The sequence below is a fragment of the Lathamus discolor genome, chromosome 5, assembly GCF_037157495.1.
Source record: "Lathamus discolor isolate bLatDis1 chromosome 5, bLatDis1.hap1, whole genome shotgun sequence".
NCBI classification, from domain to species: Eukaryota; Metazoa; Chordata; class Aves; order Psittaciformes; family Psittacidae; genus Lathamus; species Lathamus discolor.
In genome coordinates, this window is record NC_088888.1 from 94,647,186 (window position 1) to 94,674,207 (window position 27,022).

At 42.3% G+C, this 27,022-nt stretch overlaps 2 protein-coding genes across 3 annotated transcripts in view; both read left to right on the forward strand.

Annotated features, from left to right (window-relative positions):
* Nucleotides 1-2,841: 2,841 nt before the first annotated feature.
* Nucleotides 2,842-11,550, forward strand: RSAD2 (radical S-adenosyl methionine domain containing 2). Its single transcript, XM_065681578.1, has 6 exons — nt 2,842-3,438; nt 3,603-3,764; nt 4,258-4,487; nt 6,189-6,338; nt 8,391-8,423; nt 8,976-11,550. The coding sequence occupies exons 1-6, from the start codon at nt 3,084-3,086 to the stop codon at nt 9,138-9,140; spliced, it is 1,095 nt and encodes a 364-aa protein (XP_065537650.1). The 5' UTR covers nt 2,842-3,083; the 3' UTR covers nt 9,141-11,550.
* A 1,254-nt stretch (nt 11,551-12,804) lies between these two features.
* RNF144A (ring finger protein 144A) overlaps nt 12,805-27,022 on the forward strand; it is a 67,070-nt gene continuing 52,852 nt past the window's right edge. For both annotated transcript variants that reach the window (XM_065681580.1, XM_065681579.1), the window contains exon 1: nt 12,805-12,951. The gene's annotated coding sequence lies outside the window, so the exon portion shown is untranslated. The remainder of the gene's footprint in view (nt 12,952-27,022) is intronic.

Below are 27,022 nucleotides of genomic sequence, written 5' to 3' on the forward strand. Positions count from 1 at the left end.
GCGGGTAAAATCATAAGAACGCAGAAGTTAGTACCACATTAGGCCAAGAGACCCTCCTCTTCTGCCCACTGTTGGGGGCCAGTGCCAGATTTTTGGAGAAGAGTATGGAACAAACCCAGAAGGATCCTTCTCCCAACATCTCTTTTTGCCAAGAAAGGTCAGACCAGATGGCCCCTGAAGTCCCTTCCAACCTGGTATTCTATGAGTCTATGATTCTATGGTCTTGGCCCAGATTCTAGGACTCATCTCCTTACATACTCCCTGAGCTGGAGATCACATATACACCACTAAGGGCCCCTGGTGGGCTTCTTTCAAATGTGCCTAATCTGTGTATTTATACTGTGTGTTTCAGAACTTAATTTACATGTGGGTTTTAACTTTGTCTTTGGTAATTTTCCTTGGATTGCATCCCAAGGAGGGGTGAGTCACTGCAAGTACAAGGTCCTTGACAGAATCCCATTTATGGTGTTGCAGGTGCTATAGGGGAAGACATCATTTCCAGCTGGGAGCATGTCGTGGTTTAAACCCAACCACAAACCTCTTTTACTCACTCCCCCCCTTCTTGCCCTCCCCCTGCTTCTGGAGGGACGGAGAGGAGAATCAAAAAGAATGCAACTCCCACAGGTTGAGATAAGAACAGTTTAGTAACTAAGGTATAACACAAATCACTACTGCTACCACCAATAATAATAGTGCTAAAGGAAATAACAAGAGGAAAGAATACAACACCTCAACACCAGCCGACCAATAACTCACCCCACTCCCCCCAGCCAAGCACCGACCGATACCTTCTCCAACCCTGCAGTCCCAACCCTTCCGGGGCACTCCCCGTTACATCCCGGGCATGACGTGCTGTGGTATGGAATACCTCTTTGGTCAGTTTGGGTCAGGTGTCCTGTCTCTGCTTCCTCCCAGCCTCCCCTCCTCCCTGGCAGAGCGTGAGGCTCAGAAAGTCCTTGGCCACACCAAACATTCGAGCAGCAACTGAAAACATCGGCGTTATCACCACTGCTCCAAGGCCAAAAGATCAAAACACAGCACTGTACTAGCTCCTAAGAAGGAGAAAAATGACTGCTGCTGCTCAACCCAGGACAGAGCAGATCAAGAAATAATACATTAATCAAATGCTAAAAACTACATCTGCCATTGCATGACTTCCCTGGTTGTCCTTGGACTACCTGTGCTCGTCAAAGGTGACGTGATAATGGCTCCTCCGTTAACCTTATTTGTGTTACTGGCTCATGTCAGGAATTTGCTTTCCCTAGCAGCTGAGGCACTGTGCAAGGAGATCAGGGCTGAGGCTGCATTAGGTCTAGGTCACTGCCAGCCTCAGTGGATCTTCTGCAATTCCCAGCCTTTCAGAATGCAAGGAAAGTTTCTGAGACAGGGTGAGCCAGAGGAAAATATGGTACCTGCAGTAAGATCTCTATACAGAGCTATATGCAGTGCTCATGAACTTGGTGGCATACATATATGTGCATATATACACACATGTATACACTCAGTCACAACACAGTATTTCTTGAGATCCAATATTTGCAGTGTTGAGATTGTCTTGTAAGTTCTTATGCTTATCTGAAGTATTCCTAGGAAAAGTTTTCCAGTTCATAGGATGGAGAAAGGCTGTAATCCCTACATCTGCATTGGCTAAATTTTATATGAACAAAAGTTAGAAATGAGGTGAGAAAGGAATCTGAATTTGGGCCAAGAAGATACAAAATAGGATAGAGTTCCTAACATAGAGCAGAAGGAATGTATGGAGAGAGGGGGAAATGGAGCATAGCAGTCTTTGTCAAATTAATTAAAACACTGAAACAACCAAGAAGCAACTTCAAGGTCAGGTTTCAGTCTCAGCCTCAAGGAACTTGAAGGGCACATGGATAATTCCTCCCATGGTTACTCACTGCTGACAAGCTCTAAGACAATTCTGGAAAGCCTCAGGAACTGAGATGTTTCCCACCATGTTGCATCATTATACATTTGCAAGGTGGCATTACCGGGGTTAGACACAGCAAAAAGCCTCCCATCCTGCCCTACAGCATGAATGCGTTCCAGTAAGAAACAGCTGGTAGTGATAACAGTATAAACTGGCTGAAGGGAAAAAAACAAGGCAATGTGAGGCTGAAAAGCCGTGGAGGACCTCTGGTGTGTCTAGACCCACTGGGAGTGCTGATAGCAACTGGTGCTATGATGGACGTGCTCTTTCTCCAGCAATGGCTGCCCTTCCACTGAGGAATCGAGGAAGATGGGAATTGGCAGCTTAGTCTCAATCTCTCCCTGTGTTACCAGGAGGGGCAGCCATCTGCCCCACCATGTCAGCTCACAGAGGTGCAAACTTTTCCTGCTTTTAAGGCTAAACCTATTTTCAGCTTGGTGCAGTAGCTTTGCTTGAGGTGCTTTAGGCAGTATTGGAGACCAAGAATTAAAGAACCTTCATGTATGTTCTGTTCATGAATCTGAAGTCATCAGGCTCCCTAACTTGGAGTGCTCTGCAATGCAAACCTTTTTAAACTTAGGAGAGCTTCTGGCTGTCTCTGAGAAAGATGAAGCACAGTTACACAAGCTCAGTTTTCCCCCTGCTTCACAAGTCACACCGGTTGTGACCAGAAGAACTGAAGCCACGCAGTCCACACACATTAAAGGGGGTACTTAGATGCTAGATGTGCTCAAACCAGTCACCAGCCTGGCCACCCGCCGGGTTTCGTGATGGCACTCAGCAGGAGAGATACGGGTCTGGGGCAGAAAAGGGAGGGGGGAATGTGGGTGTAGCACAGCGAGAGAACGAAAACATCGATTCCTGGCCAAGTTTCTCTTCCACGAGAAAGGAAAACGAAACCGGTTGCTTCCCCACGCCCCAGAACTGCGGGATGGGGCGGGAGGGGATGGGGCACCCGCTTTTTAAGCACTAAGCGACTAGCGCTTCGCTGCAGATTGCGCGCCGAGCCGAGCCGGGTCGAGCCTAACAGAGCCGAACCAAGCCAAAGCAAGCCTGGTCGAGTCCAGCCCAGTCGATTCGAGTCGAGGCGAACCCAGGCGGGTCCAAGTGAAGCACAGCGCAGCGCGGAGCGGAGCCGAGCCGAGCCATGCAGCTGGGTGTGCTATACCGCCTGCCGCTGGCGGTAGCCCGGGCGGTGCTGGCGGCGCTGCGCGGGCGGCTCTGCGCTTTGTGCTGGAGCCTGGCGCCCCTCTCTCGGCCCCTCTCCCTGCCCCTCCCCGGCTGGCGGCGGGTCTCGGCCCTCAGCCCCGTCTCCCCTGCGGGACCCCGACTGGAGCGGGACGACGACGACGACGACGCGTCCCTGACGCCCACCAGCGTCAATTACCACTTCACTCGGCAGTGCAACTACAAGTGCGGCTTCTGCTTCCACACGGCCAAGACCTCCTTTGTGCTGCCCCTGGAGGAGGCCAAGAAGGGGCTGGCGATGCTCAAGGAAGCAGGTGAGTTCGGCTGGGTGATGAGCGGCATGCCCAAATGGCGTGGAAAAAGTTATCCCTGGGTGTGCCCCTCTTCATACCGCTGCGGTCAGGTACAGACAGCGAGTGGAAGGAACGAGCAACAGGTAGGCTGAGGTTCATAGCATCTTTCTCTGGTCCTTTTCTAGGAATGGAGAAAATAAACTTCTCGGGAGGAGAACCGTTTCTTCAGGACAGAGGGGAATTTGTAGGCAGACTGGTCCAATTTTGCAAGCAGGACTTGAAGCTACCAAGCGTCAGCATTGTCAGCAACGGCAGTCTGATTAGAGAACGGTGGTTCAAGAAGTATGGTAAGGAAAAACTGCTGTGCAGAGAAGCACTGGCAGGGTTTGGGAGCTTCTCAGGGTTTGAGAGTTCCTTTGGGCAGCCTCAACAAAAGATGGGTTTTGATGCAAGTGGGAGATGGTTTAGTTCATTTATAGTAAATGGTTTAGTTCATTTATAGGTTAATTTATAGTAAATGCAAATCAAACTTAAATACTGGTGAAATATTGTTGAATGTACATTTTCAACACAGGGAGTTTGTACTATTGCCTCTTTGGTATAATAGTATAATAAAGTAATAGCTCAGACTGTCTTCATAGTTGAGAATACGGACACATACACACACGAAATGTCTGTTTTGGTGCTGCAGCTGGGGGTTTTGTGGGTCATGTGGTGACTCCGCAGAATTGTATTTTCAGGAGCTTCGTGACACATCATAAGGAAGTGAAAATGGGCAGAGCCCTGACAGCTTCCAACTGAGGGACTGAGTATTAATCAATTTTTAAAACTTCTTTTCAGGTGAATATTTAGACATCCTGGCAATTTCATGTGATAGTTTTGATGAGAATGTCAACGTTTTAATTGGTCGTGGTCAAGGAAAGAAGAACCATGTGGAAAATCTGCATAAGCTGAGACAATGGTGCCGAGAATATGCTGTTGCTTTCAAAATAAATTCCGTGATCAACAGATTTAATGTTGAGGAAGATATGAATGAGCAGATCAAGGCACTCAACCCCGTGCGCTGGAAGGTAAGAAAGCAATGTATACCATAGGTTTCATGTTCAGAGAAAAGTAATTATGAGGTACTGGAGTTGTCTGAACCTCAAATGACCTCAAGCAGATCTCCAATTCCAGCTTGGGCTGCTTGTTAGTGGATTTCTTCTCTGTGTTACATGGTGTTGAGGCAAGTTCTGTCTCTTTCTGCAGTTGAATGGAGCCCGGTATGTCAATAATATTTTTTGTTGTACTGGAAATTACTATTTCCATGTATGTAGATCTAGGGGGTTTTATGACACTAAAAATAAGATAGAAGGTATTTAACATTTGAAAATGTGTCATGGTGCAGAGAAAATGAGGAAAAGTGTACAATGATACATTAAAGTTAATACATCATTAGCAATATATGTGTACATTAGACATTAATGTTCTGTATTAGTGTATTAGAGTATTAGTGGTTAGTGTGCAAATATTACAACTCCTCCATAAACGGGATGAGTGGCTGATGCCCCAGACTGCTGTACACACTTCCATTCAGAAGGATCTAGACAGGCTGGAGAGATGAGCAGAAAAGAACTTTCTGAAGTTCAACAAAGGTAAGTGCAGGGTCCTGCACCGGGGAGCCAGCAGGCATAAACTAAAACAAAGGAAGTTCCACCTGATCGAAGAATATATTTACTGTGAGGGTGACTGAGCACTGGAATAAGTTGCCCAGAGATGTTGTGGAGTCTCCTTCCTTGGAGATCTTTAAGACCCATCTGGACACAATCCTGAGTAATGTGCTGTAGGTGACCCTGCTTGAGCAGGAAGGTTGGACTAGATGATCTCCAGTGATCCCTTCCAGCCTCAACCATTCTGTGATTCTGAGATTGTTATTTCCTACTAGAAGTGTATAAAATACATTATGTTATCAGTTTGAAAATGGGTAGATCTACTGTGACTTATAAATATGGGGGGACTTGTGGAGCAGTATAACATTATTTGCTTCATGAAAATTGGTATACTCACATGATTTCCCAGAAAAAAAAAAAAAAATCTGTAAGTGAAATATTGTTCCTACTAAAGGGGTGTAAGGAAAATACGATATACAACGTAATATTTTATCAAGCTTCCTGGCCTACTTTCTTGCTGGGGTTACAGGGCACATTGATGACAAAGACACCTTTTTCCCCCCACAAAGTCTATTCTGAATTCCTATGTGAGGACTTGACTTTTAGAAGGAGGCTGTTAAGTAGACAAACTGTTACATTTTGCTTTTGCAGAGTCATCCCTATCTTTCCTATGACCATCTGAAGCTAGTTAGACTTACAGTCACCAATCAGGTTAAAATATTGAAGAATAAAGATTGGGTTGATAGTCTGCACTGTACACGGTACTTACTGGCATTTATAATATAGCCATACTATTTGAGGTTCAATCAGAAGTTTATTTGAGCTTTGATTATCTGTGCCTTTATTAAGACCAGAGCAGTTAAGATTTCTGTGGAAACCTGATCAGGAACCATGACTGTGTAATTACATTTGGGACTATGCAATGTTAATTTGCTACAAACAAATCTTCACTGTACCCTTTGTGTAGTATTCACTTATCACAGTTTCTGAGAGTGTGGTTCCACTGACAGAAAAATTAAAGACATTGCTACTGAGACAACTGAAGGATTTTGCCATGATGACAGTCTCTTACCCTCAAGGCAAGTGGAAACAAAATCTTAACCAGGTGTCTTCTGTCTTCAGGTATTCCAGTGCCTGCTCATTGAAGGGGAGAACAGCGGTGAGGATGCCCTGAGAGAAGCAGAGAGATTTGTTATTAGTGATGAAGAATTTGAACAATTCCTGGATCGCCACAAAGATGTCTCCTGTTTGGTACCTGAATCTAATCAGAAGGTAAAATTGAAACTGTCCTTTTGTAACTTTATTTTCAAATGAAGTTGGAAAGATGGAAAGGAACTAGAAGCTTTCATGGCAGTTAACACTTTCCCCATTAGTGTTGGCTTGAAAGAGGCACTGTCCAACTTTGTCAACAACTGGATTTGTTATGATGGAAGCTGAGTTTTTCAATTTTCTTTAAGGATTTTAATTGAGCACAAAGTTATTAATAGAGGAGTAAAACCTCGTTGATCTCAGTCCTGCGAAACTAGTGGGAGTCCTCTCACAGTGTCGTGTGGGCCTCTTCTCAGTGAGGTAGATGTACACACCGAAACTGAAGAAACTGAGTTTTCCACAGCTCAGAGATGAACTCTAAATAGTACTTAAGCCCTTTGGAATTGAATAATTCTTCCACACCAGGGCACAAGATCCTGAAAAAGATGAATGTTAATGTAAATGCACTTTATATTCCAAGCATAGTTTCCTAATAGAGATTCACCATGATGTTATGCTGACAGTGTCTCTGACCTGCATGAACTAAGATATCCCAGTCAGCATTATATTGGTTACTGAGGAACAAGAACTAGTATTTTTGCCTGATACATCTTACTGGGTACTCCATCCCACAAGAAAATCACCTTTTAAATTTGTCTATCTGAACACCTTTGGACTACACTTTCAGGCTCTTTGTTCACAAGGAGACTTCTGTTGCTATTACAGAGCCCAGCAGTTAATTTGATGAGCTGCCATCCAGCTTGCATTAGCTGCAGTAAAGGACAACAATGCCTAAGGGTGAAACTCATGATATTTTGTAAGATGACCCTACACATGAGGAGAGCTAAAACTCACTGTTAAGGAAGCTTATGAACTGAGTGAGGAATTACTAAGTTGACCCGAGCTCAGGAATTCTTAAATCTCCCATTGAGATGGCTGAGATGTTCCTTTTCCTCCCCAAAGATTATGATTCTCCATTTACAGTTTACTTCTTAATGTATGGAGAACTCAAGTGAGGAGGCCGAGTTGCCTCTACCAGGTAAGACATACAAGTGGGACTGTACAGTCTAGCATTTGAGGCATTTTGTGATCTGGGAGATTACCTTTGTCTGCTGGATAATAATTAAACACCCCAGTTTAAATGGTCACTTTATTTGTTTGGAATATTATATAATCATTCCTGTATGCAAAACAGTGTAAGTTCTGCTGGTATAAAAGTTAGTAGAAAAGTTGGATATTATTTAAAACACTTTTATCCAGTTGTGCACCCATATTTCAATTAGACACTTGAGAGGTAATATTCCAAGAGTTACTGGTTTATTCATGAATTAAATCATGCTAAGTAATCCTGTAGTTTATTTCTATAAACTTGACCCAAGCTCACTGAAATAGTGGTGTCCTGGGTTCAGCAGCAGCAGTCATTTTTCTCCTTCTTAGTAACTAGTGCAGTGCTGTGGTTTCATTTTTTGGCCTGGGAACAGTGCTGATAATGCTGATGTTTTTACTTGCTGCTCAAATGTTTGGTCTGGCCAAGGACTTTCTGAGCCTCATGCTCTACCAGGGAGGAGGGGAAGCTGGGAGGAAGCAGAGACAGGACACCTGACCCAAACTGACCAAAGAGGTATTCCATACCACACCACGTCATGCCCAGGATGTAACGGGGAGTTACCCAGAAGGGCTAGGGACTGCAGGGTTGGACAAGGTATCGGTCGGTACTCGGCTGGGGGGAGTGGGGCGAGTTATCTGGCTGGTGCTGAGGTGTTGTATTCTCTTCCCTTGTTATTTCCTTTAGCATTATTATTATTGGTGGTAGCAGTATTGATTTGTGTTATACCTTAGTTACTGAACTGTTCTTATCTCAACCCGTGGGAGTTGCATTCTTTTCGATTCTCCTCTCCGTCCCTCCAGGAGCAGGGGAGGGCAAGAAGGGAGGGGGGAGTGAGTGAACGAGGTTTGTGGTTGGGTTTAAACCACGACACTACCTGTTTTGAATGATTGTTTGTATTGTCCTTGATGTTTCATGAGAATTGAATTTTGGTTTGTATATATCTTTTTTTTCTTTTTCATCTATTACAGATGAGGGATTCGTACCTCATTCTGGATGAATATGTAAGTTCTTGTTTGATACTTGGTATTTGCAGGCTAATGTGTATATCTATACAACAGTGATGACCAAATCAATTTACTGTGCATTCTATAAAATAACTTACCGTGTAGTACAAGGAACAGATGTAATATCTTCCCATCAAACATATTAAGAACTTAATAGAAGTACGACCTAAGGAGAAATTGCCATCAGGTTTATATATAATCATTGCATCACAGACCTTAAAGTGTAGATATCTGTCTCTGCAGGATGTCTTTGCTGTTTAATTTAAAAATACAGAACTCATCCTGAAAGCTAAGTTTCAAGGAGCCTGCTTAGTTTACGTATAACTGAAGAGGAAACTTTCGATCTTTAGGAATTATGCTAAGGCTTTATTCCTGCTGAGATGTGTTGACGTATCTGACTGAGAGCTTCTGAGCTTTCTAAGGACTAAGTGAAACTGTTCATGCACTTATGTAGGCTTTTGCGGGATTAAAGGGCAACTTGTTTAATTCTGTAGAAAAATTAAGCTTTTACAAACTGACTTTCTAACATCTTATCTATTGATATTCCAGATGCGTTTTCTGAACTGTAGAAATGGACGGAAAGAGCCTTCCAAGTCTATTCTAGATGTTGGTGTAGAAGCAGCTATAAAATTCAGTGGATTTGATGAGAAGATGTTCCTAAAAAGAGGAGGAAAGTATGTGTGGAGTAAAGCAGACATGAAACTGGACTGGTAACTCAATATACTGAGTTAGGGCAGGTGCATTATGTAAAGAAAATGGGGGTGTGTATATGTGCATGTATATATATGTATCTAATGCTTTTAACTACACTAGGTGTATTGCACATATTGCATACACAGTATATTTCTGTATGTGAATGTACTAAATATTTTAGAATGTAGACTATGTTCTTATCCATTGTTTGGTTGAACATTACCAAGTAGCTTGAGAGCTTTTGTATAAACAGATCTCTGAAATCAACTTTCTAGCCCATTGTGTGAAGGACTTAAGGGCATACCATTAATATAATATCACACGGGAAACAATTTTAAGATAATACATAAGTGTGCATGCCATAAAACAAACCAAAACACACCCCAATGTCTAATTCATTACAAATAGCTTTAAGAATGGAAAAGTGGAATTTATTAACGGGGAACGTTAGTCTACTTCGTTCATATGGAAAGGCGGATTGCAGTTCCTCGCTAGATCACAAGAGGGCCAGCTGGTAGTCCTTAGGAAACCGCCCTCGTTCTTGGTTTTCTGACAACTGTTAGGGCTTTATAATTACAGTTTTCCAAACTTAATTAGTTTCCCCCTCCCCATGCTCTGTATGAAGGGTATGGGGATAAGCATTGCACAAAGCAGAAGTGAGTTGGCACTACTCATTCGTCCTGTCCGTTGCACTCAATGCCTGGACTGTCTCATAAATTTAAATGTTTGCAGCAGTTGGGAGCCGGCATGCATTAAATATACCATGTAGAGAAAAATACATCTTCTTTCATTTTTCTGATAGCGCTAGTTCATTTTTTCAGATATTTTTGAGAGGAATGTTTTGCATTCACCTAAACGTAGGGGAATGCGCTTAAATAGAAGCTGCTACTTCTGAGTAAAGGAAGGTGCACCTCTGAACACACTGTGAATTTTTTCCATTTATAATTCCTTCAGTTTCTATTTTTACTATCCTAACTAAATATATTGTCTCTGGTGCTCTTTTGTCTCTTTGTATTTTGCATTTTGCAATCACAACACTTCCTAAGCACTTACAGTTCAGTATTTTTTTTTCTTGCATTAATACTAAGTGACATTTAAAATGTGGCCCACACACATTAACCCCACAGTCTTTTGGCAGCTCTTTCACTGACCTCAGTTGGAGTTCTGCCTGAGTAGCGAGTATGGGCAGCACAAATTTATGTAACTGGGGTTTGATTTCCTCTGCATTTCCATTGCTCAAATGTTAAATCCAGCCTCTTTGTCAGCATCTACACTGCATGATAGAAAAGAGGCATTTTCCTTTGCTACTGGCTCAGTCCCAGCATGGGGAAAGATTTAGTGCATCAATGTACCAGTAAATCTACCAGCTTGCTGCTTCTGCAGAAAATGCCAGCTGTATCACAGCACACAGATGCGAGGCACACAAACTCCCATTCAGAACCAGAAATCCTGCCATTCTTTGCTTTGCATTTTACTCTGTAAAGGGCTATTCTTTTGATGCAAGAGATCCTCTGTGCCTAAAGGAGGAAGCTGTAGAGTAAACAAACTGGAGCTGAAAATGTGATAATCCAGTAAATAATGTAAAGACATTGAAGATGGCTTTTATCAGAATGTTCTAAGTCCTTCTCTTCTTACAATCTTAAGGATTTTACATTGCCTCTTGTTACCAAACAGAATTAAGATAAAGTTGTTGCTCTGTGTGATACTCTTTTCCAAATGAAATGGCAGTCTTGTACATTGGAAATTAAGAACTTGAATAACATTTTTACAGACAATCACCGTAGTTAATGAATAGCTGTCAGTATTTTTTTATATATACAAAATTTTTTTTGTGTGTGTAAAATCTCAAAAATGTTTTTGGCTACAGCTTGGTTAACCTAGTTGTTTTGGGTTTTTTTAATCTATAAACACATTTCACATTGGACCAAAAACGGACTTTAGGCTTTCAGTCTGCAGCGAGGCCTAACTTTCAGCACAGGACTAGAAAATTAATACCGAATTTAGTACAACTACTCCCAGGCTTAGAGATTACATGTACATTGTGACCCTGAAGAGTCATGATTTGAATTTAAGTCCTGTAAACACAGATACGCTTAATTGTATTTTCGTGTGTAATCTCCTGGTACTGCAGCCAAGTGCTTGCTAAAGATGCTGAAGTAGGAAGGAACTTTTACTGTATTTTGCTAACATTACACAGCTGTTCATTTGTAAAATTTGTTATGAATGACTGTTTGGGAGAATAACCTCTGTTACAATTATGAATATATCTTGGGTAATGAGTAAAACTGTCATTTAAGATGCATTTTAAGATGCCCTCTTTTTCAGCATATTTCAATGTCACAAATGATGGAATTTTTAAATGATGGTGTCCCGTAATTAGTGCTAAATATTTCACATTGCACATTTCAATAAATGCATCTATTTTCTTAAATTTGTCCATATTATTACTATAATTTTTTTTATATAACCCAGAACCATACTAGCAGAATGCGTGACTGCATGTACAAGACAGCTGTAATTCTGGGCGCAGTCTGTAGTTAGCACAAGGGGCTGCTTGCACGGTGCCAAGGGCATCTAGGCCGAAAGGGAGAACAATAGTGGTGATTCTCCTTGTGATGAGCAGCATTTGTTACAAGCTTGAGTGGACTGGGCTGTGCTCAGAGAACATGGTTAAAACACCTTGTGCTGTTTGGATGACAGGTGTTACAAAAGCCACAGCTGTCCATAAATATCTGAGGACAAAACCAGATGATCTGCTATAGTAAATAAGAGAGAAAGGCTAGTCAATTTAGCGGCATAAAGACTTCAGAGCTCATCAGTCGCCAGGCTGCAGTATCAACTCTTGTACTAGGCAACCTGAAATTGAGCTTTTCACGGTATTTGGTTGTGTGTGATGGGAGGCTTAGCTTTTCATTCCCCCTTGCTTTTGACTCCTTTTTCCCTGGGTATTGTAGCGAAGTGAAGGTATGCAGGAGCAGAGCTGCAGCCAGATGCGCTACGCCTTCTGCAATCCCCTGACCATAGTGCTCCCCGGAGGCTGCTGTGCGCTGTCAGCCCTGCCATGGGTCAGGCAAGTGCGTAAACCAACCAGACAGCTCCTTACTCATCTCCCCATCTCGGGGTTCTTCCTTTTGTGTCACTGCGTGTTACAGAAGAAAGCCGGTGGTTTCCATACATCAACCAACAACGGGAAAGCAGCTGGTTTTGCTGAGCACCGCTTGCAAAACAGCCATGCCCATCACGGTTTCCTTACGTTTACCTCCTTCCTTTTCTTGCCAGTGAGGCAAACCCTTCTGCCCTCCTTCGTAAAGTCAATCTCCCATTGTTCCTCTCCTGCCGCTGAAAGGCGTGCTGGGCCGGGGGGCGTCACACTAGGGCAACCGGAGATGCGAGTCCTTGAGATAAATCAAAGTAACAAGGGAAAACCGGCGGCTCTGCACGGCTCGGCCCGCCCAGGGAGACCGCTGCTCGGAGCACACAGGCAGGGAACGCGCCCGGCGCTGCCAAGAGGGAAATCCCGGGATCCCCGCGCCTGCCGGGCCGGGAGGCTCCCGCCGCCGCCGCCAGGGGGCGCCGCAGTGCGATGGAGCGGGGCGGCTGCTTCAAAGCGGGCGGCGGCGGCGCGGCGGTTAATGGCGCCCGCCCAGCTGCGGGCGCGCCCGCCCCCGCCCGCCCTCACCACACCTCCTGCTGCCCCGCCGGAGAAAAGCCCGGGAGCGGCGCTGGCCGCGAACACTGCGGCCCCGCGGCGGGGGGACGCCATGCCTGGGGCAGCGGGGTAGCGCGCACCTTCTGCTGGCCGCCCCGCCTCGCCTGGCGCTGCAGCCGCAGGGTAAGGCGAGCCGGGCGCTGAGCGGGCACTGAAGGGTGGCCGGGCGCGGCGGGAGGGGTGCGGCCGGGAGGTGGGGGCACCTCCGCCCGCCCCGCTGAGCCCGAGGGGTGGCGATGTCTCCGCCGCGGCGGTGGGACAGCCGCATCCCCTTACGTAAAGGGCTCTGCCTGCCGCTTGCCGCACACATGGCTGTCGGCGGGCTTCGGGCCTCCCCCGAGCAGTGCTGTGAGGGCACAAACAGCGCGGTTCTCGCTCTGCCGTGCCCCTCTGCCGGCGAGGTGGCATTTCCGTGCGGGGCGGGGTCGCCGGTGTTGGGAGCGGTACCTGGCCAGGAGGGGTCCTGCCGGAGATGCTGCCTGCAGCGGGTGTTGCCGGACGCACGGTGGAAACGGGCGCTTGGGCGCGTGTGATTTCTGCACTGTGATTGCCATAAATGAGCTAAAGCCTCGTCAAACGGTCTAGTGCCTTGGAGTGCGATAGCCGCTCTCGGTGGGGGTGAAGAGAAAGGGGGGCGCGGATTGACATCTACAGCCGCTGAGGTCAGGTGCAAGTGAAGTGCGCAGTTTGAGGGTAGACTGGTTTTCTTCGGTTGCACGGGTGGGAGAAGTAGTAGTAGGACTCGTTTGGGGTTTTGCTTTTTTTTCTTTTGGTGGTTGTGTTTTTCCTTCCTTCACTGCGCTGAAGAGATGCTACCATTCACTTTTTTTATGTGTTGGAAAAAAGCATATGTATGGTAATAAGGTGGTTCCTCTACTCCCTTGATCTCCAGTGCCCTTTTAAACCAAGGGTATCTTGTCCCTGAAAAATCGGGCCCTAGGATCACCTTGGTTTTGTTGCTTCTGTAGAGCTGGAATAGGGAGTGTTAGTGGGGCAGGCTTGTGGAATAAAATAGAAGCTGCTTGAGTTTCCACTCTGTTCTTGGAAATACTGTCATTTTCATCCTGGAACATATTATTCTGTGTTTTACAACAAGCATGAATAATGATTTATATATAGATCCATTTGTTTATGTTGTTCCCTGTGTAGCCAAACAACTGTTTGCATTGTGAAATGGATTGCTTCATTTTACATCAGCTTATCAGTGCTGACCCAGGTGCGGCCGCAGCTGAAGTTAGTGCTCTTGGGCAGAGTACTACTGGAGAGATTACATTGGTACTGTAAACTCCTGGCTGATGGACTTTGCTTGTGTGTGCTCTTACAAAAATGAGATGTACTGAAGGGGGGTGGGAGAAGATACTGTGGATATGCTCTGTGCTGAGGGGCAGCTACTCTGTTTATGCTTAGATTGGACTTTTTAGTATGGACAAATTTAAATTGCTGCATCCTGGTAATGCCAGGGCAAAGTGACCTTATGTGAAGTTTATTAAATACCTGACTGAAGCAAGATCAAGTGAGATAAGAGTGATGGTTGTGGTGAAATCTTTGTGTTTGCTTAGGAGCTATTTGAAAAAGACAGGATTTCCCCTGGCCCCAATGAAGTTTTATTCCTCTACCCCTCTTTTCCCTGGCTATCGTGTTTCATTATCCTCTTGCGCAATCTGTATATTATGAGGGGGAGAAACCATCTGTGATTGAAATAGTAGTACAATGATGGATGCTTCAATCTGATAAAGCTACTCTGAATGAGACCTACTTTAGATAAAACAAAGCGTTGATTTCCCCTCCTTTCTAAATCACCCTTATTCGTATTCTGGGAGCTGCTAGATCAAATCACGTGTTTACCATCTGCAAACAGTTATTGTATATTTTTGCCCTTGAATCACAGTAGTATAAGTTACCTTCACTTAAAACCTGGACTTTGCATATTTCAGTATTTTAAGGCAATAATTTCTGTAATAATAAAAAAACAACCTATATATTTGCTTAACTGCTTTTGCTTGTAACTTTTTTTCAGTACTGCATTCCAAGTCTTTGTTACATTTTCTGTGTGTTTTTTTTTGTTTTTAATAACTTTTTACAACTTTCCTTTCAGTTAAGCCAATGGACAAGGACAAGGCTGCTGTCTTAACCATGAGTTTTGGCTGCAGTACCACACTGGGGGTATGAATGGCTGTAGTGTATCTGCTGTATTTACAAGAATGCTCTCATAGGCTGGCAGAAAACTGTTGTTTGCCTTCCCAGTGCTGATTCAGGGTAAAATAACAACTCTGATCATCCTGCAGCTTGATGTGTGCATGTAGACCTTTTCCCTCCTAGGGACCTGATGTAGCAGGAGAATCGGAACCTGTTGTATTTACCACCAGGTTTCCTGTGGAGTAGTATTAATCATTGGACAGGTGAGTTAGTTTACGGTTTGATAAGGAGATTTGTTTTTAAATATATTCCTATTTGTATCTTGAGTTACAAAAAGGAAATGGAAAACAATAAAAAACCAGCCTACCACTCAGTTTGAATGATTTAGCAGTTCTGCTGTGTCTAACTTAGATCAGCTCTTATTTTTATAAGACAGGATCCTTTTCTATTTTGCTTTACAGAAATGAGCTCATAATATTAATCTTCCCATGACCTTTTGAAGGAGAACAGACAAAAAGATCATAATGATAATTTCTATTTTGCACTTCTGGTGGCTGGGAGGAATTGTTGAAAATACACTTGTTCCTTTGGCTGCCTGCTGCAAAGTGATGGCAATGATTTTTCTATTTCATAATCGGATCAGAAGTGCTTACAGCTCTTCTGTGTATGCAAGCAGTGAATACTGGAGTTGGCATTGCTAGTACAAAATGGGTTTTCAACGAGCTTGATTGTTTGCTGATGGTGCCATTTACGGTGGTGACACCATCAGTGTCCTTTCTTAGAGGCTGAAGGAAAATGATGAAAAGTGAACCAGTGTGTCTGGTGGTGTTATTTATTGTGAAGAAAATATTCTCATCAGATGATTCCAGTCTTGGCAAGACAATGTTATTTCCCTCTTATAGCATCATTTTAATCTTTTCATTCAAGGAGTAGCAAGTGAGTGGTGGTTGTTGCATTACAGTACTTTGCTCTTATATTCCAGGTGTCACTGTGGCAGTTTACAGCTATGTCCTGTTTGTTTAGTAGAAATGACTTATGATTGAAGAAATGGACTAAAGTTTATTTAATATAAGCTTTTTTTACTGTATGATAGCCAAAAGATCATCTGAAATACTTGCAAGTGAAGGTGAGTCTTGCAGGTTGTCCTGAAAATTACAGATTATAATTTATCAGTTTCTGGCATAACTTTTTTTACTACATACAAATGTTCAGCTTGGTTTGCACTGGTCACTGCTTTGCTTGTGAGCAGCAAAGTTCCAAAGCTTTGGAATCTTTATACTCTTCCAATTGGAAATTTTACTGTTGGTTTTGTTTCTGGAGTATTGGGGTTATTTCCTGTTATCGTAAAACTCCACCAGGACTGCAGTCTGTGAAAGCTATCACTGTGGTTCTTGGAAAAAGTTCCAGCTGACCTGCCTTCATCCCAGCTCTAGCCTCTAGTAAATAGGTCATACGCAGCATAAGAATTAGATAATACCTGCAACTGTTGTACACATCCAGCCCTTGTGGAGGACTTATATGAAGCTAGTGAGGAACATGAATTTAAGAGAATATATTAAGACAACAATCTATTATTCGCCCACCATAATCTGTTATGTGATCAGCTTCTGCCTATGCTTATTATCTCTGCTATTGTTGTTTACCATGCAGTCTGCTTCATGTTTTATTCCCAGTGAGGATCCATACAGAGGAGACCATGTGTGGATTTCTTCATCTTGCAGATATTAAACTCCTTTATGTATAGTTATATGTGTGTATATATATGTATTAAACATATTTTATATGTAATGTTTTTATATATATATGAAATATATAATATAAATTAGAAAATCTTTTTACCCTTAAATTTCTCTGTAAGCAATGTCTGCTAGGGGGCAGATGCAATAGAATTGTCAAGAGTGATCACATGCTGTCCCACACACACCGGCTGTCCTGAAGCACTCATGACTTCTGGTGTGTCTTCTCTCAGCACATTGCCCTTGAGCATCCTTTCCAGGTTTGGGTATGCTGATAACAAAGCTTTAATTTTGTCAAGCAGTGCAGTCTCTTCAGTAGCCTCCTGCTGTTGCAGGTAGTTTATATTCACAAGCTCTGTCAAACCTGTGCAGCCTGTTTGTGGTAGGGTAGCAGAAGTGGTGAGGGAGCAAGGTTATCACTGATCATAGACTCACAGAATGGTTTGGGTTGGAAAAGACCTTCAAAGGTCATCTAGTCCAACGCCCATGCCATGGTCTGGGACATCTTTCAGTAGATCAGGTTCCTCAAAGCCCCATCCAGCCTGACCTTGAACACTTTCATTGGCATGGGGATCGAAAAAGATTTTCTTTGAAGGTCCCCTTCCAGGCCATTCTGGTGAATTTGTAACAGTTTTCAGGCAGGGCTGCCTGCCCGCAGTGACTTTGCAGGGTGTTGTTGGTGAGCAAAGCCTGCTCCCTGCCCAAATACCTCCTCCGTGGGGCTTTAGACAATGCTAATGCCCTCTTAGTAGGAAAATGCATGTTGTTTAACTCTGATTTTCTTTTTTTTTTTTTATTTTTATGTTGCTACTTAAAGAAACATTTTCCCCTTCATCACTATGCCCGTATTAAGAAATACATCTATCCAGACGGAATGAGGGCAATGCTCTGTGACTTGTGTGGTCAGGCTTATGTCTCCAGTGCAATCTTGTAATAGTGCAAATTCAAGCTATCAGCAGTTTGTGTATATATTTTTTTAGCTTGTTTTTCTGAGAAAATAGATTATGTGCAGCTTTCTCTGAATGCTTTTTGCTCTTGCTCTTAGTAACTTTTAAACCTCTTGACCAATTCAAGTTGCATTTGTGAGTGGGGTAGAAGCTTATTCCAGTAAACCTACAAGTTTTCTGGCATTAGGAAGCCTAGACAGATGGAAAGATGCCTGCTGAAGGAGAGGTTGCAGTCTGAACTTTTCCTACAACTTTGACACACATTCCTAGGAAACTGGATTTTACTGGCTCAGTTGCTTACGAATCAGCTTATATTGTGCTCTTATTTTTTGACCCTGTTTCAAATTAGACTGTTACTTCCTCTTTGGCTATTTTTGTAAAAAAAAAAAAAAATTGAATATGCAGGAAGAGCAAGTGTTTAGTCTTCAGCCTCAAATAGCTTTGTAATACTGCAGAAAGTGCATGATGAGAAAGGAAAGGCTCATTTGATTTTTGTTATATTCTAATACAGTTCTTCATACAGGATTTGAATGTTCTGATTATGTGAATTTCCGTTTGTTAAAATAAGTATTTAACTCCTTTTTATTTTTATTTTTAACTTTCTTCTTTTGTCTTCTAATAGCAATTCTTTAGACTCCCAGGAACTTTTAGGGTTCTTGTAGTTGTCTCGTACAAAGGTTGTTCCCCAAATGGATCATATGACTTCATAGGGCATAAACTGAAACAGTTCTGCCTTACTTTCATATTTCTCCTCTGTATTTGTTTTACATAAACATGTACTCTGTGACCCTTTCAACTAGCTGATCAATTTTGCACACTGATATCTGTTGAATATGTTTTATGTTCTTCTGTTCATGCTGATTTGATTAATATTGTCCTATTAGCTTTCTTCATGCTTAACATATATGTTGTTGTACATTTGGAGCCTAGAGGGAAAATACCTACACCTACTTTAGATTAATTTTGCATTACTTTTACCTTTGTGTACTGTCTATTTTTACTTTTGTGGAAAAAGTGCTGACCTCATGTACACATTGAAGGTATGTGTAAAATGTGTTAAACTTGTGCAGAGGCAATCCATATTTAAATAATAAAAAAAACCCCACCCCCCCATTTTAAAGCTTTCATTTTTTTCCTGATGCTCTTTTTACTTCTGATACGCATTCACATCTTGGTTTTTTAGACGGTTTGCAGTTGACGTTTCTCTCTGCTTTTTTTTTTTTTACTAGGTTATGCTTGTGTCGGTTATCCTTTGCTAGTGTGTAGCAAAGATGTAGTGACAACATCCACTAGGTTTCACTAACTGTAGCCATAAAGCTGAAAGAGTAGTATAACCATGATCATGGCTGTAGAAGGCATGTGCCTGCTCTGAGTAGCTAGTGGTGCATGTTGCATCTTGAGGTTTAATTTTCAGCTGATCCTCAGGGCCAGCTGGGCTCTGGGCTTGCTCTTAAGACTGAGCTGGGGTCATAGCCTTTGTGTCTTGGGTAAGCTGCATTAAAGCAGTCCAGGCAACTCTTCCTGTTAATCACTGAGAGATGAAATCTGTAAAGGCTGTGAAGCACAACATGGTGGTGAACTTTGTAGTTGCCACACTTGTTGATGCCAACCAGTTCCTAAGGGTGCAGTGTGTATTGTCTCATTTGCAGCTCTGAAGGCAGTTAAAGCCTTAGTTCATGGATTTTCATCCATTCGTACACACCTGCAGAGTATAAGCTTTTTCTCAAGGCTTCAAGCTAGTTTGTTTATCTTTAGATGTGACAGTCCCCAGCCCTGGGAAAGATTATGTTAGGAGCATTTGTACTGTGCAAGGCTTGTGCTAACCTCTGTTGCAGACCCTGGCACCTGTCCATGCTGTTGTTGGCTCAGTATGTCGGTTCGCTTGTCCCCTGTACTTTGCATCCTTGTGGCTCTGAGAGTGCCAGTCTCCTCCGTGTGAGTTAATCCTCCTCTCTGCTGCAGTTTCTCACCTCTGCTTCCTTCCCGAGTGAATGCCACTGGACCTTGGCTTGTATCAAATTGCTGCCCTCATTGGGCATCAGCTGCGGTGGTGGTCAGAATACGTAACCTTTCATATTTACCTCCTTTCCTCCATGATGTGATGTCCCACTGAAGCAGCAGCATCAGCCACATGCTTTGTGTGGATTTATGTCTGAAAATTCTCAAGTCTTTTACCAGTGATTGCTACTGAAGGTGAAACTTACAGTTCTTGCTTATTTTACTGTCCCCTTTGCATCAGCAAAGAGACATTACGAGGGTGATACCCCACTTCTCTCGTATTTTGTTCCAGGTTGACATCACCCTTGAAAAGAATCTCACTTCAGAGGGAGCAGCAATATAGTTCTAACTTCAGTTCACGTTAGCTTAAAATCAAGTTATGCAAATCCTTAAACGACTCATAAATCCAAGGAGTGTGATAGGCTTTTTAGCAAACTGTCAGTTACAGCTAAATATTTTCACCAGTCACTTCACATTTCCATTAGCTCCTTAAACAGCTGAAGATCACAGATTTGAATGAAATATGTTTATGGCTGTGTTACCCACCTTTCAAATTAGACTACTGCTATGAAACTTTATTATAGTGACATTATAGTAAACGTGTGTTCAGGGGCTGCTTTTCCTTGGGAAAATTGCCCTTTTGTTTTCTTTTGCCTGAAAGGTCTGCATGGGTTTTGTTTTCCTTCCCTTCACAGTTCTACTGTACTGGTCTCCAGACTTGTTCTTGTTACTTTCATTAGTAGGAACTGTTGCTTTTGGATGGAATGATACAACATGGCTGCCAATATAAGGAAGAGTCAAACCATCATGTCCCCTCATTGTGCTAATAATAGCAATGTACCATTTTTCTGGCAGGCAACGCTGCTGTTGGTGGCAGCTTCAGGAGGGAGCACTGGAAGGGCAGTAGGGTCATTCAGAATCTTGTTTTTTTTCTCTCACCTTAGTATCTTTTCTCATACAGCCTAATTTCTCACCCCTTGAGGCTGAAACATTATTTTCATTGAAATAACTATTTCTCACTCTGATATCAACTAATTTGGCTCTTGAACTGTGGAAGAAGGATGAAGATGGTGCTATTTTTTGGAAGACAACAGAAACTCCTCACAATTCCCCCACTCCCCCCAAAAAACAACCAACCAACAAACAAACAAAAAACCCCACAAAACAACCAGTCTTTGTGCTGCCTTGGGCAGAGTGTTACTAAAATTACAACTTGGAGAGTGCCAGGGTAAAACAATCCATGGGAAGGCACATCAGAATGTCTTATCAAACTCACCTCAACTAGCATGAAAATCCACTTTTCTCAATACCAAAGGAGCTTTCATATGGTTCCCTGAGCATGGGTGACATGGGAATTGGCCAGCCCTGGTGGTTATTGAGGTTTTGAAGAATTCATAGTATCTGCAGTTTGATATGAGAAAAAAAAAAAAAAGAGGAAAAAATCTTTATGACCAAAGAAATTTAAGGAGAGTAGTCTTAAATGAAAGACAGTAGAAATTGTCAGGTTGTGGTAAGGCCTAGATCTTTTCTAGTTTAGAGACTTCTGATAAATGTTTTATGGACTTTGGGTTTTGTTTCTTTAATGTTTCCTTGAGCTGAGAAGTTAATTGGTGGTGTGTGAGTCTAAAGCAAACAAAGAAAACGACCTGTAAGTAAACTGCAACTTTATTGCTTCAGAAACAGCAACAGCAGCCCTATCTTTACCCTGTGTACCTGCCTGCATTATGGCAAGGACTGTGTAAAACTGCTAGCAAGTCAAAATGGCCCATTTCTTCACATAGGTTGTTCCCCCTTTGGGAGGGAAAGGGGAAAACCAGCACAGAGTAAGGCTGGAGGGAAGTCAGTGTTTGAGGGAACAGAGCAGCTTAAAGAACATATTGATAACTACATGAAGCTGAAAGTGAGCACCTGCTTCTAAAAAGGTATTTGGAGATAGTGATTTGGAAGATGGGATTGGTCTGTGCTCTTGAAGTTGCTTAAAGTCTGTAGGAGGTTAGTGTCTAACCATCAGCAAATAGGTCTTTGAAGAAACGTATGGGAAGTGCTCTTAATGGAAGCTGTAGACCTGAGCTTAGGTGTTTTGTGTTAGGGAAAGTCTTTGTGCCTGCTGTCCGAATGTTGCAGTGCTTGAGTGGGAGGAAATCAGAGGTTCCTTCCTGAGATCCCTCTCAGACATTTGTCAGAGCTTTGATAATTTTCATTCAGTGAAAATATGTATAACTCGGTACTCGAAAATGGTAAGTGCTGTAACATGACAATAAGAAATAATTTGAAAGACTTGTTTTTGTTTGGTATAGAAATCTTATTTTTGAATGCATCAGGTATAAGTGCATACTGCTTTGATGCATTTATAAAAGCTGGAGAGGGCTTCATGATAACAGTATCTTCTGTGTTGCATCGTTATATGGTTACAGAGTCTAAGTGCCAGATTGACTTTAATTGAGGTGGTGCCTGCCATTTAAAACTAATGTATGCCTACAGTGATGGGAAATCTGCAGGGATCAGAAGATATTTTCTGATTTGCCTGAGGACTTTTTCCTGAATATACAATTCTCATTTCTCTAAAACAACTATTATTTTTCATAATAATAGAAAAAAACCCTCAATTTTTTCTTTTTTTCCTTCCTACTCAGCAGTGGTTCAGTACACTGAAACAAGGAATTAGTGATATTTTTAAATAGGGATGCTATGTATAAATTCTTTAAAAGAATTATATGCTGCTTTTGAATATTGATATTTCCAATGATGTTAAAAGTTAAGTAATATAATGGATCTGCAAGGAAAACAAGATCTGAGTTCCTCAGAGAGGGATAATGTAAATATAGTGGTTTTCCTGTAATACAGTATGCTTTAGCAGAAGTCACCTATTCTGGTGAAGTACCACATATGGAAAAAACATGCAAATGCAAAAAGTGACTTCAGGGTAATCTGTCCCAAAACGAACCAGAGCATTGGGCATCTGATGGTACATCTTAAAAGTGTATGAACTCTTAGAATGTAAGGATGTGGTGTGTCTGTAACTGAGTGAGCAGTACTGTATGATGGGAAAGATGTGAGTTATTTCAGAACCCTCTTAGAGGGTTGCCTTGTGTTAGCCATGGAGGCAGCCATGCTGAATGGGGGCCTTTGACTACTGTGGTGTTATGGCATTGCATGCTGTGATATAAATAAACACACAGAGAAGGGGCTGTGTACCCTCCATACAGAGCTGTATTTTTCCTCTGGATAATTCTTGTTTGGATCATTCCTATCTTTTCCATGCTGTCCCTCTATTCTGTGTGTGTTGGGGAGCGTTGGTTGGTCGGCTTGGTTTTAAAGCTACGTTGGAAACTTGAGGCAGAAAACTGAAGATAACTCATATATTTTAATTCCCTTTTCTATCAAAAGACTGTAGTCCTCTCTTAACACATACATACCTTTTGTAAATGTGCTGATACAACACAAGACATGGGAAGAGCATTGACAGTCACTGTACAGCTCTAATCCAACAGGCATAGGGAGAGTACTTCCATAAAGACTGGGGACTATAGGGAGTGTATGCTTTGGGATAATGCCTTTATATCAATTTCTTCTTGCCTCCTATTTACCTTTGTTTTGGCTGTGTAGCTTACTGCCAGTCAGCAGTGATCAAACCATTGCCAAATCTGTCCATCTAGCTGTCGACTACGCAAAATGCATTTGTAACTCTGATATCCTGTGTACCTCTCTTGCATGTTGTGTGGACATTTTGTGCCTGAAAGGAGTTGCTCTGTGTGTTTCTCTTCACCTGGTGAGTCTCGTGTGTGCTCTAGTGCCAAGGGTGAATGAAGGCTGTTTGGGACTGCAGGAATGTGAACCTGGGACATTTAAAATTAAAATTTCATTAATACATATAAAATTTTAATAAACAAACCAAAAAAAAAAAACCCAACCAAAAAAACCCCCCAAAACATAACAAACAAACCCAAACCCACACACTAAACCAAAAGGGGGAAAAAAAGCCCTCAAAAAAACCCAACAAAACCCAAGAAACACAAAAAAAACCTACAACAAACTGAAATCCACCGCCTTTTCTCCAGCGAAATATTTTGTGTTTCGAAGTATCTGAGATGAGCAGCAACTTCTCTGGACCCCTTGTTAAAATGACTGTTAAAATGAGGTCAGGTTAAATCTGTGTGGAATTCTAGGTCATGCTAAACCTGCCATTGGACTCTTGTTTAATTTCTGTAGTACCTCAAGTGAGCAATAGCTTAAAATATTTGCAAAGGGAGGAATGGATTTATGTTCTCATACATGTCTGAGGAATTGATAGAAATTTTCCAAAATTCAGACTTGGTATTGCTTGGCACTTCTATCCAAATCACAGTCAAATTATTTTGATATTTCTCCTTAAAAAACTAGACTAGCAAGCCATATGGAAAAAGCATTTTTTCCCTATGCAGTATTAAGACCATTTAAAGTAGTGTGATATGCCTACATCTCCCTTTTAATAATAATCATACAATATTTTGTCTACTGCATTTGAAGATCATCTGGAAGGATTACAAAACCTTCTTCAGCGAGATAATGAAATCAGCATTTCATATTTATGTTAAAGGTAGGTTTTAAATGTTTTTTATTCATTGAAAGGAAAAATAAATACAGGGAAGACATTTTCCATTCCAACTTTTTAATGAACAGTGTGTGTTCCTTCTCATGAAAGCTTAACTGTGTGTGCTTTCCTATTGCACGCTTTATAGTGAACCTGGTAGTTAAACCCAAAATAAGACCACCTCTTCTTACAAATCCAGAATGACAAGGCTTCTTCTGAAAGTGCATCCAGGAGGTAGTAGAGTAGTAATAGCGGTCAGGTTCAAAGCAAAGCTAATAATTCAGTCTTCTGGCCTACCATATATTTTCCTTTTTTCAGCAAACAGTATCTCCTCTATTAGTATGAGTAATTATATTAAAATACCTTTTATCACTATTCTTTGAGCCTTTCTGTTTTCATGAACTCATGTAGCTGCTTTCTATAAAAAGCCTTTAAAGAGCTTCCCACATCTGATCTGATGTAAAACAACTTACTGTCATGAACCAGCCAGATAAATAACCATTCAGCTGTGGTAGCTTAAGTAACACTTGCCAAGAGAAAATGGTGTGGGATATGTAAACCATAGGGAAGGACTGTGGCAGGTGCATACCTTCAGACTCTGCTCCAGGGAGTCCATCTGAATTTCACCTCCTGGCTTGAATGGCAGCAGAGTTAGGCTGGCAGTGAACAGCAAGGAGCTTTGCCCAAAGCTTGTCCTGTTGCCTCTCTTTTCACTAAATGGTACACTCGAGTTCTGCTTGAGTGTTTCAGGATGTAACCTTGCTGGCACAGGGATCACAGGGCTTCGATTTGGTTGTGGCATGTAAATACCTTGCACAGCAGAATTTTCCTTTGAATGCATTGTGTCCTTGGCTTCTAAGAGCTGTCACTGCTGAAGGATTTCATCTTTCACCCTGCAGCTCCTCTTTCTGTAGAGGTGATGGTGTAGGACTGTATGAAGTGCAGCCCTCAGACAAGGGTGAGGAGGCTGGTGAGGAGATGGTGTTTTGCATAATCACATATTGTCACCACCATAAGTAAAGGTGAGAATCTAAAGCTGGAATTCCTTCTTAGGCATACAGCCTGTCAAACCTCATCCTTGTTCCTATGTGTCCTTTAGCTTTTGTCCTTGGACTCTGTGGCTGTGAGCTGCATCATCGGCTCTGACAGGATGAAGCGGAGAGAGATGAGTTTCATGGCCATTCATGCCTCCTAGCTACTCTTGGCTGACACAAAACGCAGATGAACCATGGGCTGTCACACAAATACACAGCCAATCCCACAGCCTTTCCTTCAGCATCTGTCACTGGTGCTGTGCTCAGCCTGACACAGGTTTGCTAATTCTGCCTGTCAGCTTGTGGCTCTGTACAATAGAGCTTTATTGTTGGGAAATGGTTACAGCACATCAGCAAAAGCATGCCAGGTAAATGGAGCAGCAGCTGACTGCGAAATATAAACAAGCAGATGCCTGTGGGAAATAAACTGGGAATCAAGATGCTCCAGGACTGGGCCTGGACAAGACACCATGTAGCAGGTTCATTTGTAAGACAGAAGCTTAAAAGAAAAAAAAGCTGATTATGCTGTTTACCAGCCTGTCACTCCCAGATTTTAATAAGTAAGCAGTCACAGGGAATTTCTTTTTGATGAGTAAAACCAAAGGTAGGTGTGCAGGGTATGGCTGAATGCAGATTTCTCAGTGACAAGTTTCCTGGGCATCCCTAGGATGGGGGAGATTTTCCATTCTGGAAAGCAGCAACCCTGCATAAATACTAGGGATCAGGCTGGATACAGAACTTAAAAGTTCACTGCTGATGGGAGAAGAGAGGGCTAATTTAATCCTTTGCTGATGGGATTTATAAAAGGAACCTTTTACGCAGCATTAATGACAGTAATACCCAAATATGAGTTTTCATGCCTTTAAAAGGTTTTTTGAACACTTGGAGGAAGTATAAAAAAGAGCCCCAAGAGTTATTAGTGGTGAAAAATTCCTGGTAGTGATTTAATATGGAAAGGGTGGGGTGTGAGCAGATTTTGTTTTCCTGCATTTATTTGTTATTATTGGATCCTTGTCCAGATAATTTTAAGACAGACTTAGTCTCAACCAAAGACGCATGTCTAAAATAGGTCAGATGGACTGATCTGTCAGGTACATCTCTGAGATAGATTGTTCTGTTGGTGATGGAGGGCAAAGTCATAAGCTGATTTCAAGTAGGCAGCTGTTTCTTAAACACTGGTAGAAAATAGTCAAGAGAAAACAGGCTGAGAAGATTATTAAAATTATGGGGAAGGAATTTTTGGTTTTTTTTTCTTAAAGTAACAAAAAAAGGTTAAAATGGCAAGGCAGCATGAGAGATGATCATTGCTTATGCCCCTTCAGAAATACTTGTCACACTTTCTTGGTTGAAACCCAGGGAAAGAAGGGAGATCTTGGGTGCCTGGATAAGCATTTGAGCTGTCTGACAGATCAGAAGGAAAAGACTGAATTTTATGTATATTATGTGTTTGTTCTACAGAACTTAAATGTGTACAGGTTCTGGTTGAATATAATGGTCAGTTTGCAGGCTGGCAGAATGCTGGCTAATCAAGGAAGAGCCCCTTGGGAAAGCCTTGTGTGGGAGAGGAGATAAGAGGTTTGTCTGGCTTTGTGTGGAGTTTAACCTAGTAGCTGGATATCTCCAAGGAAATGTCAGAGAAGAGGATTGAAATTTTCAGTTTAGGTAAAGAGAGAGAGAGAGGCCTGGAATAGGTGATCAATCTGTGAGGTCCCTTTGTAGAGAGGATAACTGGATTTTTGTGGCTTGAAGAGATTGCCCAGGAGTAAACAGGAG

Bases quoted from the DNA above. Each gene is read 5' to 3' on its own strand.
- RSAD2 (XM_065681578.1), top strand. From the start codon at position 3,084: ATGCAGCTGGGTGTGCTATACCGCCTGCCGCTGGCGGTAGCCCGGGCG. The intron at 4,488-6,188 runs GTAAGAAAGCAA...TTCTGTCTTCAG, and splicing joins TCAACCCCGTGCGCTGGAAG to GTATTCCAGTGCCTGCTCAT. The intron at 8,424-8,975 runs GTAAGTTCTTGT...TTGATATTCCAG, and splicing joins ACCTCATTCTGGATGAATAT to ATGCGTTTTCTGAACTGTAG.